The following is a 15823-nucleotide window of genomic DNA, read 5'->3' on the forward strand; positions in this document are numbered from 1 at the left end:
CCCTATGTTCTATTTTTAGCGGTGGCGGCAATCTTGGTTGGTTGACCAGGTCACGCCACACATTTTTTAAACTAGATACCCCAAAGATGATTGTGGCCAAGTTTGGATTAATTTGGCCAAGTAGTTTCAGAGGAGAAGATTTTTGTAAAAGATTACTTTAATTTACGAAAAATGGTTAAAAATTGACTATAAAGGGCAATAACTCCTAAACGGGTCAACTGACCATTTTGGTCATGTTGACTTATTTGTAGATCTTACTTTGCTGAACATTATTGCTGTTTACAGTTTATCTCTATCTATAATAATATTCAAGATAATAACCAAAAACAGCAAAATTTCCTCAAAATTACCAATTCAGGGGCAGCAACCCAACAACCGATTGACCGATTCATCTGAAAATTTCAGGGCAGATAGATCTTGACCTGATAAACATTTTTATCCCATGTCAGATTTCCTCAAAATGCTTTGGTTTTTGAGTTATAAGCCAAAAACTGCATTTTACCCCTTTGTTCTATTTTTAGCCGTGGCGGCCATCTTGGTTGGTTGACCAGGTCACGCCACACATTTTTTAAACTAGATACCCCAAAGATGATTGTGGCCAAGTTTGGATTAATTTGGCCAAGTAGTTTCAGAGGAGAAGATTTTTGTAAAAGATTACTTTAATTTACGAAAAATGGTTAAAAATTGACTATAAAGGGCAATAACTCCTAAACGGGTCAACTGACCATTTTGGTCATGTTGACTTATTTGTAGATCTTACTTTGCTGAACATTATTGCTGTTTACAGTTTATCTCTAACTATAATAATATTCAAGATAATAACAAAAAACAGCAAAATTTCTTCAAAATTACCAATTCAGGGGCAGCAACCCAACAACCGATTGACCGATTCATCTGAAAATTTCAGGGCAGATAGATCTTGACCTGATAAACATTTTTACCCCATGTCAGATTTGCTCTAAATGCTTTGGTTTTTGAGTTATAAGCCAAAAACTGCATTTTACCCCTATGTTCTATTTTTAGCCGTGGCGGCCATCTTGGTTGGTTGACCGGGTCACGCCACACATTTTTTAAACTAGATACCCCAATGATGATTGTGGCCAAGTTTGGTTTGATTTGGCCCAGTAGTTTCAGAGGAGAAGATTTTTGTAAAAGTTAACGACGACGGACGACGACGGACGACGACGGACGACGGACGCCAAGTGATGAGAAAAGCTCACTTGGCCCTTCGGGCCAGGTGAGCTAAAAAGGGGAAATAAAATTTTACAAAATTTTCTTTTAGATACTAGCTTTTGATCATAAAAGTCCATTATTATTGCAAGGTTTTGAATAATTTAACAACTCCCATTCTGATATCTGATACATATCTGTATTCAGTTTTACTGAAATCAAAATGGCATAAAATAAAACTAGAGGCTCTAAAGAGCCTGTGTCGCTCACCTTGTTCTATGTGAATATTAAACAAAGGAAGAAGATGGATTCATGACAAAATTGTGTTTTGGTGATGATAATGTGTTTGTACATCTTACTTTACTGAACATTCTTGCTGTTTACAATTATCTCTATCTATAATGAACTTGGCCCAGTAGTTTCAGTAAAAAATAATTGTAAAAATTTACAAATTTTATGAAAATTGTTAAAAATTGACTTTAAAGGACAATAACTCCTTAGGGGGTCAATTGACCATTTCAGTCATGTTGACTTATTTGTAAATCTTACTTTGCTGTACATTACTGCTGTTTAAAGTTTATCTCTATCTATAATAATATTCAAGATAATAACCCAAAACAGTAAAATTTCCTTAAAATTACCAATTTAGGGGCAGTAACCCAACAACCGATTGACCGATTCATCTGAAAATTTCAGGGCAGATAGATTTTGACCTGATAAACAATTTAACCCATGTCAGATTTGCTCTAAATGCTTTGGTTTTTGAGTTATAAGCCAAAAACTGCATTTTACCCCTATGTTTTATTTTTAGCCATGGCAGCCATCTTGGTTGGATGGCCGGGTCACCGGACACATTTTTTAAACTAGATACCCCAAAGATGATTGTGGCCAAGTTTGGATTAATTTGGCCCAGTAGTTTTAGAGAAGAAGATTTTAGTAAAAGATTACTAAGATTTACGAAAAATGGTTAAAAATTGACTGTAAAGGGCAATAACTCCTAAAGGGGTCAACTGACCATTTCGGTCAAGTTCACTTATTTGTAAATCTTACTTTGTTGAACATTATTGCTGTTCACAGTTTATCTCTTTCTATAATAATATTCAAGATAATAACCAAAAACAGTAAAATTTCCTTAAAATTACCAATTTAGGGGCAGCAACCCAACAACGGGTTGTCGGATTCATCTGAAAATTTGAGGGCAGATAGATCTTGACCTGATAAACAATTTTACACTCTGTCAGATTTGCTCTAAATGCTTTGGTTTTTGAGTTATAAGCCAAAAACTGCATTTTACCCCTATGTTCTATTTTTAGCCATGGCGGCTATCTTGGTTGGTTGGCTGGGTCACGCCACACATTTTTTTAAACAAGTTACCCCTATGATGATTGTGGCCAAGTTTAGTTTAATTTGGCCCAGTAGTTTCAGAGAAGAAGATTTTTGTAAAAGATTACTAAGATTTACGAAAAAATGGTTAAAAATTGACTATAAAGGGCAATAACTCCTTCAGGGGTCAACTGACCATTTTGGTCATTTTGACTTATTTGTAAATCTTACTTTGCTGAACATTATTGCTGTTTACAGTTTATCTCTATCTATAATAATATTCAAGATAATAACCAAAAACAGCAAAATTTCCTTAAAATTACCAATTCAGGGGCAGTAACCCAACAACAGGTTGTCTTATTCATCTGAAAATTTCAGAACAGATAGATCTTGACCTGATAAACACTTTTACCACATGTCAGATTTGCTCTAAATGCTTTGGTTTTTGAGTTATAAGCCAAAAACTGCATTTTACCCCTATGTTCTATTTTTAGCCATGGCGGCCATCTTGGTTGGTTGGCCGGGTCTTGCCACACATTTTTTAAACTACATATCCCAAAGATGATTGTGGCCAAGTTTGGATTAATTTGGCCCAGTTGTTTCAGAGGAGAAGATTTTTGTAAAAGATTACTAAGATTTACGAAAAATGGTTAAAAATTGACTATAAAGGTCAATAACTCCTAAAGGGGTCAACTGACCATTTTGGTCATGTTGACTTATTTGTAAATCTTACTTTGCTGAACATTATTGCTGTTTACAGTTTATCTCTATCTATAATAATATTCAAGATAATAGCCAAAAACAGCAAAAATTCCCTAAAATTACCAATTCAGGGGCAGCAACCCAACAACAGGTTGTCCGATTCATCTGAAAATTTCAGGACAGGTAGATCTTGACCTGATAAACACTTTTACCGCATGTCAAATTTGCTCTAAATGCTTAGGTTTTTGAGTTATAAGCCAAAAACTGCATTTTACCTCTATGTTCTATTTTTAGCCATGGCGGCCATCTTGGTTGGTTGGCCGGGTCACGCCACACATTTTTTAAACTAGATATCCCAAAGATGATTGTGGCCAAGTTTGGATTAATTTGGCCCAGTTGTTTCAGAGGAGAAGATTTTTGTAAAAGATTACTAAGATTTACGAAAAATGGTTAAAAATTGACTATAAAGGTCAATAACTCCTAAAGGGGTCAACTGACCATTTTGGTCATGTTGACTTATTTGTAAATCTTACTTTGCTGAACATTATTGCTGTTTACAGTTTATCTCTATCTATAATAATATTCAAGATAATAGCCAAAAACAGCAAAAATTCCCTAAAATTACCAGTTCAGGGCAGCAACCCAATAACGGGTTGTCGGATTCATCTGAAAATTTGAGGGCAGATAGATCTTGACCTGATAAACAATTTTACCCCATGTCAGATTTGCTCTAAATGCTTTGGTTTTTGAGTTATAAGCCAAAAACTGCATTTTACCCCTATGTTCTATTTTTAGCCATGGCGGCCATCTTGGTTGGTTGGCCAGGTCACGCCACACATTTTTTAAACTAGATACCCCAATGATGATTGTGGCCAAGTTTGGTTTAATTTGGCCCAGTAGTTTCAGAGGAGAAGATTTTTGTAAAAGTTAACGACGACGGACGACAGACGACGGACGACGACGACGACGCCGGACGCCGGACGCCAAGTGATGGGAAAAGCTCACTTGGCCCTTCGGGCCAGGTGAGCTAAAAATAAATGCTAGCAATAATTTCTAATCTTTAGTAGAAACTATATACATGCTATATTAATTTACAAAGACCACAACAGGGTCCCAGACAAAATAGTTTAAATCCTTGTTTGACTGGTTTTAATTCTGTTTTGAAACCATTTCAAGAAAGCTGGTTCCAAAAAAAAATTAATGAATTGTGTATTGTTCGACTATTTCTATAAGTCATATTGTACAAAAAACAAGAATATGTCCATAGAACATAGGTGCCCCAGTTGACTATAATTTTCTATGTTTAGTGGACCTGAAATTGGAGGCATAATTTTAATTTGGCATTAAACATGTTAAAATTAGAAAGATTATATCATAGATAGGGAACATGTGTACTAAGTTTCAAGCTAATTGGACTTCAACTACATAAAAAATTACATTGACCAAAAACTTTAACCTGAAGCAGGACAGACAGAGACAGAAGGATAAATGAACGAATGGTCAGACCGACAGAAGGATGAACGAACTAATGGTCAGACCTACGAATGGATGCACAGACAGAAAAAAATATGCCCCTAAGTGGGGCATAAAAATAAAAAGCAGATTAAGTTATTTTCATGACCACCAAAATTCATTGGTTCAGGAAAATTTAATGGGTATTGAATTTTGTTTAGCAAAAGTTTGCATATAAACCTTTCAAAAATTTGCATTTATATAGTTAAACAATTTGATTGTAATTTTCATATACACATTAAATCCTTGATAATTGGTATCTATACTATTAAACGAGAAGACCTCATTTTGTGTGTCGCTTCTCTTCCTTCCACCATAAATTAATCATCATAGCTCTGTGTTCTATATGTATCATGCATAGTCGCATTTGTCATCCATTCTTATCATTACTCAGATTGTGTTATTTTTGGAGAAAAACGAAAAAAAAGGAGTCCGAATATTGATTCCGTCATCAGACTGACTTTAAGTCATAGATAAACTTCCGGTTTGAAACATGCACAAGTACAACCAATCGTATGATAGATAACAAAAATGAAAAAATAAATAAGCCAATCAGAGCGTTCTCCATATCATGGTGTTTAGATCGCCAGAACCACAACTTTTATACCTCCTTAGAGAGAATTATTTTTCGAAAAACGAAAATAAAAGGAGTCCGAATATTGATTCCGTCATCAGACTGACTTTTAGTCATAGATAAACTTCCGGTTTGAAACACGCACAAGTACAACCAATCGTATGATAGATAACAAAAATGAAAAAATAAATAAGCCAATCAGAGCGTTCTCCATATCATGGTGTTTAGATCGCCAGAACCACAACTATTATACCTCCTTAGAGAGGACAATTATTTTTCGCGTTTATCTACATGTAAACTACAATTATAATACTTTAATATATAGAGACTCTCTGTATTCTGTCTGCAGTTTTCTTTGAAGTACATTACTATTTAAGGGGTCATACCAGTTAAATATATATTAAAATAAGTAAAACATGTGGAAACAAGAATGTGTCCATAGTACACGGATGCCACATCGGCACTATATTTACTAAGTTTCGAGTTGATTGGACTTCAACTTCATCAAAAACCTCCTCGACCAAAAACTTTAACCTGATGCAGGATAGACGGACGGACGAACGGACAAACGAACGGACAAACGAACGGATGCCCATAAATGGGTCATAAAAATTTATTGTTGGAAGTCAAAGTAGTGATTTGGCAAAAATGAAAGTAGGGTAGATTAGAGGGAGGCAGGACCTTTTTCGGGACGTCAGGGTCGTGTGAGTTTAAGCCTGGGATTTGGGGATTGTTCCTTACAGGATTCGGGAAAATATTTTTCGATTTCGGGATATGAATTTCTTTAAATTCTGCATCTCGGGATTTCATGTTTTTAAGCCCGGCTTTTCAGGATCAGGACCCCTCCGACCACCCTCAAATTGGCCTTAGTCGGTCTTAATCATTTATACAAGATTCATATCCTACCATTGGCATGTTTAATAAGGCTCTCAAAAGAAAAAGCACTTATGGATTGTCCTAGAAGCATATTTTATCAGACGAATAATGGTCTATATATAAGCAGTTACATTTATTTCATGTTTGAAGCGGTGCAAATTTTTAATTTAATTTGACTTTTACCAAAAGATGCATTGTAGCAAAGGAGAAGAATAATTGTGGTCTGAGGCACAAAACACGAAAATAATTAAATTTAACAGAAAGGAAACAAATATCGTACTTTGCAAAAAGGGAGAGGGCTTTTGATACCTTTTATGAAATTCTCCATACATAATATCTTTTACAAAAAATCACCCTACAGCAGTTCACAAGCTGTATATGCCCGCAATTTCGCAGGTGTGTTCTAGTAATATTGAATATACAGTACTGAAAAATATTTCTTTCCAAATCTGTAAACCCTTTTTGGTGAATTAGTACAGCCTAATATATATATATAGATATACATTATGAGTGCATCAGTAATACAGATAATATCTAGCAAACAAAAATGGGAGGAAAGCTCAATATTTTTTTTTATACCATTGTACATGTATCATTTAGTCTGTTTTGGAACCATTCAATCTTTTTATTGGAGCTCCCTTTTTCTTCTCTAGCAATATTCTGACCAAAATGCTCATCTGTGTCTGCTTGGGTATTACATCCAGCAGCCATCCCTTTAAATATTCATTTAAATCAAATGTGAAACTTTGGTTAAATATATCTATTTATATTAGTTTTTCCTTTTTTGAGGTAACATAAGATTGAATAAATTGCTTCGCTGAGTGCTGCTGGATACAAAGGCAGAGGTCCTGAACAGTTGGGGCAAAAATTGACACAATTTTTGCGCTTGATACAGATCTGAATTTGAATTGTAATTAAATAGTTGACACATAATAGGTTTCTGACACAGAATAACTGTAGTCAAAGAACTTAGAATTGGTTATATGATTTGAATTTATATATTTTTTGCTTTTGTGCTTTTGCAAATTGACCACCACCCCCAACCCACCCCTAAAAAAAATGTTTACCCCATTTTTTGCTTTTGTGCAATACACTATGCTGTTGCCTATTGGCTCCCCCCAAAAAAATATGGCTTGAGCCATAACCCCCCAAAGTCAATCCGAACCATCCCTTTGTGGTATGGAAACTTGTGGTATAATTTCAGAGAGATTAATACACTTAAACACAAGTTGTTGTCTGGAAACTACAAAATGCTTATTTGGGCCTCTTTTTTGGCCCCTAATTCTTAATCTGATGGTACCATAACCCCAAAATCAATCCGAACCTTTCTTTAGTGGTATTGAACCATCTGGTAAAAATTTATAGAGATCCATTTACTTAAACTAATGTTTTTGTCCGGAAGGTAAATGCATCTTTGGACAACGACGACATGATAGCATTATACAATGCAAAAGATTTTTGGCAGGCGTATAAAAACATGTATTTTTTTTTTTTTTTATATCAATGATGTCACAGAATATGCCCTTCTTATTATAAGCGTTTAAATACAAAAAAAGTCCTTTGACAAATAAAAACCATACTATTTTTTGAATTTTTAAATATTGACTTTGGACCTTGAAATGTAGAGCATATGCAAGTACCAACTAAATAACTTACCATAATGTTTGTCTATATAAACAACATCTTTCAAGTAAATATTTGTGTTAAACATCAAGTCTTTCAAACTGACAATTATCTTTAAACAAGCGAAGTGAAACGAGTCATTTTGGTACAGGCTATAATTGGCCCTGATCAATGATTATGTTCAATGTTTCAAGGTGAAACATGCTCCAAGTTGATGAAATCAAAGAGCTGATAGCTCTGAAGTGGAAGAAGGTGAATAAAAGGTAACTTGAATTACCATACATGTAAAAGCAGCCCCACTTACCCAGGCTGCTTTGTTCCATTATCGTTAAAATGTATTTTTTTTCTTCAAACAAGAAAAGGTCATAAGTACATGGATTTCCCATCCGTACAATCATTTTCTATGTTCAGTTGACTATGAAAATTAGGTAAAATCTTTAATTTGGCAGTAATTAAGAAGATCATATCAAGAGGAACACATGTGTACTAAGTTTCAAGTTGATTGGATTTCAACTTCATCAAAAACTACCTCGACCATAAACTTTATAACCAGAAGCAGGACGGACGGACAGACTAGAAAACATATTGCCCATAAATGGAGCATAAAAATAGTAAGACTTGTTACATACCTGCCAACTTTTGAAAGTTCCCATATGAGTTTTTACTGTACAACAATTTTAAAGGTTACAATTTTTAGCGACATATTTTGCAAGATCTGGATTGTCTAGAAAAAGTGTCATATTTGTATGATGAACTTACATGCCTTTTCCTTAAGTCTGTTTGCATGATTCTAGTTATATATTAAATCGGTAGAAAAAATATACATGAAGCTAGCAGACCAGGGTTTATTTTCCAGATTAAGAATATTAGATGCTTGTTGAAATTTCCAATTTTGAATTATGCACAAAGATGGACCTTTAACAGGTTGGGAACAACACTCCAAATGAGGGTAACCTAACTGGAAGATCATCACAACCCACTGTAAAAATTGAACACAAAATATAATTTTTCAATAAAATGCTGAAAATAGGCTTTAAAGTATTAAAATGCATTGCAAAAAACAAATATTTCATTAAATAAATTTAAGTAGAATATTCCTATGATATTCCTTTTCATATTGGATACAAATTTTATTGAGTCTACTGCAGACACTTTGTAGTCAAAGTGTTTCAACTGAGGTACTACACAGGCGTCAAAAGGCGTCATTATGGAGTAAAGGGGGTGGCGTCAAAAAGCGTCATTATGGAGGAAAGGGTTAAGTACTGAATGGTCAAAACATCATGTTTTTTTTATCGACATAAATTTTGTCATAAATGTAACCAAATGATGTAGAAATTGTGTTTTTTCTTCAAATTTCCATCAAATTGTAATGTTTATAGTTCCATTATTGCCTCTCTATTTGAATAAAATAAAATAATAAGAAGAATCTGTTTCTTGTTTTGTTTTTGACAAATGATTGCTCACTGCTAGCAAATGAATCATTATATTTATATATCTTATCTGTATATATTTCTGTTCATGTCTTCATCTCCTTATCATTTGTAAATGTATAGACAAATAAGAAAGAAATAAGCTCCACATGTATATTTGCAACATCGTAAAATAATTAAAAGAAAAATTCTGTTGTAAACAAAATTATGATATAAACTTCAATTTAATCCTTGAAAGGAGGTCTAGATTGCTAAAATAATTTATAAATTTTAATTTTTTTATTTGTCCAAAATCATTTAAATTCATTTAATCAACATCCTTTTATGATTATTTGATTAAAATATTAATCATTTATAGTCTTTTTACAATTTATATTTTTAAAAGCAAAATAACTGAAAACAGGATAAAACAAAGGGAAGTAACAAAAAAGTATTTCAATATTCCCAATACACATCGTTTTGATAACACAACGGCAGTTAGCCGGAGGTAAACATCGTTGATTACCAGTATGTTTGACACCCAAGCTGTCAAGTGAAGCCATATAATTATACATCTTTTTTGATGTTCAGGTAAAATTTAACACAGGTGTCAATTACACCCGTACAGTAGTAAGAAATGATCAAATATGGCGTCTGAAAAATTTCATACACGGGAGTTTTTTCTCCTAAACGGGAGGTTCACATGTATGTTACGAAGGGCATCTAATTCACATGACAAAGGAAAACCATGAATAAAGACAACACTTTATATATCCTTTTTATTTATATAAAAACAAAATCTTCTTGTCTGTAGGATTGCAAATTCGTAACTTCAAGGGCGAACTTGTAAACAGGGCGAGTTGTCCCAATACCAAATTCACGCATGCGTAATACAAATATCTACAGTTAAAACATACTGTTACAAGTAAACAAATAACGTTCATGTGGATGAGATGAAATCTAATAATTTACATAAATAAAAGGGTCATATTTACGATAGTGATTGTTTTACAATCATAATTTACAAATTAAATGATTCAGATGCCTAATCATGTGTAAAAATTGGTGTCAGGAATCTAAGTTGTTTTGAAATTGTAATACACGAAATGAATGCGGCATACGGAGACTCAATGCCAATGGTCAGCCCCTTAAGTCTTCAGAAGACTTGACGTCTTCTTCCACTAAAAACTATGAGAAAGTTTTATTTTCAAAGTGTTGAATTTTACATCACAAATATGCCAAAAATAGAGAATTTTGCTTAAAATTTAAAATTATCCATAAATTTTACCAGATTAAGGTCTGGGAAACATTAAACGCAGGTGTCAAACCAGATGCTCCACAGGGCGCAGCTTTATACGACCACAGAGGTCGAACCTTGAACAGTTGGGGCAAGTATAGACACAACATTTAAGCTTGATACAGCTCTGAATTTGGATTGTGATTAAAACCCTTTCATCCCCGACGTTGCTTTGAGGCATCACCTGAAGTTGGCCGGACAGTGCTTCAACGCATTGCCTGACATTGGCCCATAGTTTTTCGGTATTTTTAAAATCAGTTTTATGACGAAATGACAGGGCATATGAACGGAGAAATGGACGTAGTCATTAAGCGTATTTTGAAATTTGTTTTCATGCTTCATTTAGTGTAATCATACAGTTTAAAATTTAAAAAAAATACAGTTGAAACATCATACACAATGGGAGAAATTAATGGTGTCCTCCGTGGAGCAACTTATGTACAACGGACGTTTATTTCCATGTTAAACGTTTTGAAAGAGGCCTTCTCTGGTGAAAAATTGGAAATGTTTATTCCCTGACCTCATTTGCAATCATTTGCATATCAATGCAGATATTCAGGGGTTATTTAATACAACATTTCATTGAAAGTTGCCGTTTTCAGATTCGGATGAGCTAACCTTATTGTTCCTTCGCTATTTTTTTATTTGTGCCTGTAAATGGCCACGACAAACATTTATTTAGTCCAAAAATGAGACCGCATGCAAGTCTCCATTTGTCTTTTGTTTTTCGATTCTATTTTATAAATATATTGACCTTTAAAAACGGCCTTCTATTGACGAATTTATGAACACAAAATATATATCATCTTGTTCTGGGGATATTATGTTTTTTTCTTATTTCTCGGGAAATCGTGGTACCCCAGACTGAGAGAAAAAATTTTTGTGAATGGAACAAGGTATTGAATCTTTCTAATTGTATCTCTTCAGAAATTTAAGAATGTGCAAGTCTTTGATCTTACACTCCCAAGTTTGCAGACCACAATTTTTAAAAGTCCAGTCACACTCACAGCAGGATGGATAAAAGTAAATTATAAAATACACAAGCTAATGATATATGTGTATGTCCAGTCTTTTTGCTTTGATATATATTAGAATAAAATGGAAAAAGAGTTGATATTTTAACAGATTAAATTATAAAGATTGTAGTTAGCTGGTATTGCAAAGTACATGTTGACATGTAGCAATAGAGAAGAACAATAATTTAATAATATTTAATGTGAAAGGAAAAGAACATGTTTACCTCCAGCTCCAGATTAATGACATTTATATATATTTTTTTAATTTATACCTCAGAAATTAATGGGCACTATCTTATTAATGTCTTATTTATGGAGGGCTTTAGGTAAAAGCAAAATTTTTTTTTTAATTTATTGACTTGTAAACACCAACCTAATATACCCTAGGTACTAACTACAGGAAAGGAGTGATCTGAGAGACTGTACTTCTGAAATATTAAGTCTTTTCATTTTCAAACCTTAGAAAATAATACTTCAAGTGACATGTTATATGATGTTTCATAATGAAACAAATTAAGCAAATAAAATGTACAAAGGAAGACTTTCAATTCAAATTTGAGACACCACAGATAATACAAAATTCTTATCTTTCCAATATGTAAATAATATCTTGTGAAAATATACATGAGGGTAAATGTTGGGAAATGGTTTACATAACAATTGTTAGACAAGCAACCCAACTATATATATACACAATAAAAATAAGATATTCAGATGTCACCTAGAGAGAGGATTAAGACATGCATTGCATCTCATATGTATTACATTAATGTTTACTGGGTGTAATTCAACACAAAATACGTTGTTCAGTTGCCCTGTCCCAAATACAAAGAGGGAAAACATATTGGTACTTGAAAATTGGCTGTCTTTTATAAATTTCTTTTTTTACTTTAATCTGATTAGTCTAACAGTGGTAATTTTGAGCAGATTCCAGGATGTTAGTATCTGACTTAAAAGCAGAAATTATTAGAAAAAATATTTCAAACTCTATGTCATTTCGGCTCTGGTATATATTTTAGGTCACTGGTGTAAGATATCAGATATAGCTTTAATGTTTTATAAGAAATCATCAGTTTGGCATAATGAATAAGGGGAATATTAGATTCTATATTTAATGCTTAAAGTGACAAGTCATGGGCAGTATAAATAAATATATTGTATCTCACTTTCTCTTGTCAGGTGTATGTGTTTTAATTTTAATGATTTTTAAGGGGGTAACAAAATCAGAGACATAATGTACTCTGACAAAATTGATATTCCTTTTAACAAGAGTCCAATTCCAAATTTTATTTTCAAAAAAAATAATTTGAAAAACCTGGGTGTTGTTTAGGAAATTTCAATTCCAAATGTTAAAGTCCAAGTGTTCATATATATGCAACTATAAATAAATCATCAAAATTCCCAATGATAAGAAAGTTTAGGTAAAGATTTTATACTCTGACTTCTAGATAATCAAGACCGTCAAGGGAGCGTTTCTCTGTAATTTCCTCCTAAAAAAAAATCAGATGATTTTGATGCTGAAATAGTAAAAAAACCTGCTTCTACGCTACTTATATTGTTGTGTTTTGAAACATGACCTATTTATATAAATAACTGGGGAAAGCCGATTCCAAATCAAGTCAAGGTCAACAATGGCTGCAGATGAATGTTGGACGCTGACAAAATATTATGATCATCGTGAGACGTGGACCATATGGCATACACTTTCCTTTACACAACTGTTTTAATAATTAAAATGAGCAGTCACCGATTTGTTTGATGAAGGTATTTTAGTGGAAAATACGCGAATATGATTCTTTTCAAAGAGACTTCTCCTTTAAAAAATTCTGTTTTTTTACGAATGGACTTAGTTCTTCCATAGCTTTGCTTAAAATCAAATATTTATTTTACACCTATTTACAGAAAAAATACGACAGAACAGTTCGTATATTATTCACTTATCGATGTTTAATCAATAATTGCACAACAGCTCCAGGAAAAGCATCAACAGTCAGATTTACGAAATGACAACAAAAAACATGCACTTTTATTGAAATCAATTCAGGCGGGTGACGGTCGCATGCAATTTTTATAATGTCATAGAGATGCTCAATCCAGTTCAATCCGGTAAAGAAAGTGTTAATTAAATAGTTGACACAACATAGGTTTCTGACAAAGAATGAATGTGGTCTAAGAACTTAAACTTAAAAACTTAAAAATTTTAAATTGGACATTTACCTATTATGGTCCAATATCCAAAATCTAAATACATGGTTAGATTCAGCATATCATAGAACCCCAAGAATTCAATTTTTGATGAAATCAAATAATGTTCAACTTTTAGACCCTTTAGACCTCAATGTGGACCAATTTGATAACTGGGCCCAAATATTAAAAATCTAAATACATGGTTAGATTCAGCATATTGAAGAACCCCATATATTCAATTTTTGTTGAAATCAAACAAACTTTAATTTTTGACCCTTTGGACCTTAATGTAGACCAATTTGAAAACGGGACAATACTGTGCAATTGAATATTTCTTGCTACTGCGCAAAACTGTGCAATTGAAAATTTCTTGCTATTGCACAATACTTAATATAATAATTTTGGACCCCGATTTGGGCCAACTTGAAAACAGGACCCATAATCAAAAATCTAAGTACATGTTTAGATTCACGATATCAAAGAACCCCAAGAATTCAATTTTTGTTTAAATCAAGCAAAGTTTAATTTTGGACCCTTTGGACATTAATGTAGACCAATATTTGAAAACAGGACCAAAAATTAAGAATCTGAATACACGGTTAGACTTGGCATATCAAAGAACCCTAAAATAAGTTTAATTTTGGATGCTTGGCCCCTAATTCGTTTGGACCAAAACTCCAAAAATCAATCCCAACCTTCCATTAGTGGTCATAAATCTTGTGTTAAAATTTCATAGATTTCTATTAACTTATACTAAAGTTATTGTGCAAAAACCAAGAAAAATGCATATTTTAGACCTGTTTTTGGCCCCTAATTCCTAAACTGTTGGGACTAAAACTCCCAAAATCAATCCCAACCTTCCTTTTGTGGTCATAGACCTTATGTTAAAATTTCATAGATTTCTGTTTACTTATACTAAAGTTATTGTGCAAAAACCAAGAAAAATGCTTATTTAGGCCCTTTTTGGCCCCTAATTCCTAAACTGTTTGGACCAAAACACCCAAAATCAATCCCAACCTTCCTTTCATGGTTATAAACCTTGTGTTTAAATTTCATAGATTTCTATTTACTTTTACTAAAGTTAGAGTGCGAAAACCAAGTGTCTTCGACGACTACAACGCCAATGTGATGACCTTAAATCAACTACTCAACAGTTCTTTAAATGAGTAAAATAACTCAAGAAACCTGAAATCTATTTCTAAATTTTGTTGGGATTGCAATTGGCCGTTTCAGAATCTAAAGCATCATGGGTAATTTCATTGTTGGTACCCCAAAGTGAAAATAACGTTACGTCATTGGTTGAATGTCCATTGTTTATAACGTTTTAAACCAATCAAAACGCTTTGGTGTACACTTTTGAAAATATTACCCAGGATGCATTAGATTATGAAACGGCCAATTGGATGATTTGTAGCTTCACTCAGCAGAACAGATACCTATATTCAATCATTTCTCTAATCCATATTGTTTGTTTCTTTGTGTCATATGAACCAATATAAGAACTAGTATAAGTATTTATAAAACCATCTGCTACACAAAACATCTTAAGAAATATAATATTGTACTCTTTAATGCTTGAAAACATTAGTAATTATGTACCCAGTAGTTGTAATTTATTTTTCAACCTTTTTTTGTTATTAGCCTTCAAATACAATGGCATATGCTCTTTTCTCATGATTCACTTTGAAATCAGATCACAAAAGCAGTGGGAGAATTGATTGAAAATAAAGGTAAAGAAAACATTTCCCAGTTTAAGCATTATAGAATTAATGTAGAATATGACACTTTTAGACTGAAAAAATTACAAAGTTTAAAGCTCAGTCAGTGAATCATTGGTGAACTCTAAAATACAAAATAGAAAGTTTTTTGTACTTAAATTATCTGCATGTAACCTTTCATAGATATATTTACACCTTTGGGTATTAAGCTGATTTTTTTGATGACCTTAGTCATAAATAATCTTTAGATGTCATATGCATGCAAGAATCATATTTTTATGAAATCAAATGTTTTTGTAATTGTCATACAAAATTTTCTGAGAACTTGTGTGAGATCTTAAGTAATGGCAGACAGTTTTGCATACAAATGTCTTAAAATAGAAAATAAATAAAGCTTATTATAAGGATACATTAAG

The 15823-nt window shown here is 32.9% G+C and overlaps 1 protein-coding gene across 3 annotated transcripts in view; it reads right to left on the reverse strand.

Moving 5' to 3' along the window:
• LOC143082712 (very-long-chain 3-oxoacyl-CoA reductase-B-like) overlaps positions 1 to 15823 on the reverse strand; it is a 51852-nt gene that overhangs the window by 3548 nt on the left and 32481 nt on the right. For 2 of the 3 annotated variants that reach the window (XM_076258535.1, XM_076258533.1), the window contains one exon: positions 6737 to 6870. The exons of the other annotated variant lie outside the window; for it this stretch is intronic. In XM_076258535.1, coding sequence (XP_076114650.1) covers positions 6754 to 6870 — 117 coding nt within the window. In that variant the 3' untranslated portion in view covers positions 6737 to 6753. The remainder of the gene's footprint in view (positions 1 to 6736; positions 6871 to 15823) is intronic. 3 annotated transcript variants of the gene reach the window in all.

Source organism: Mytilus galloprovincialis, chromosome 7 (genome assembly GCF_965363235.1).
Source record: "Mytilus galloprovincialis chromosome 7, xbMytGall1.hap1.1, whole genome shotgun sequence".
Lineage (NCBI taxonomy): Eukaryota > Metazoa > Mollusca > Bivalvia > Mytilida > Mytilidae > Mytilus > Mytilus galloprovincialis.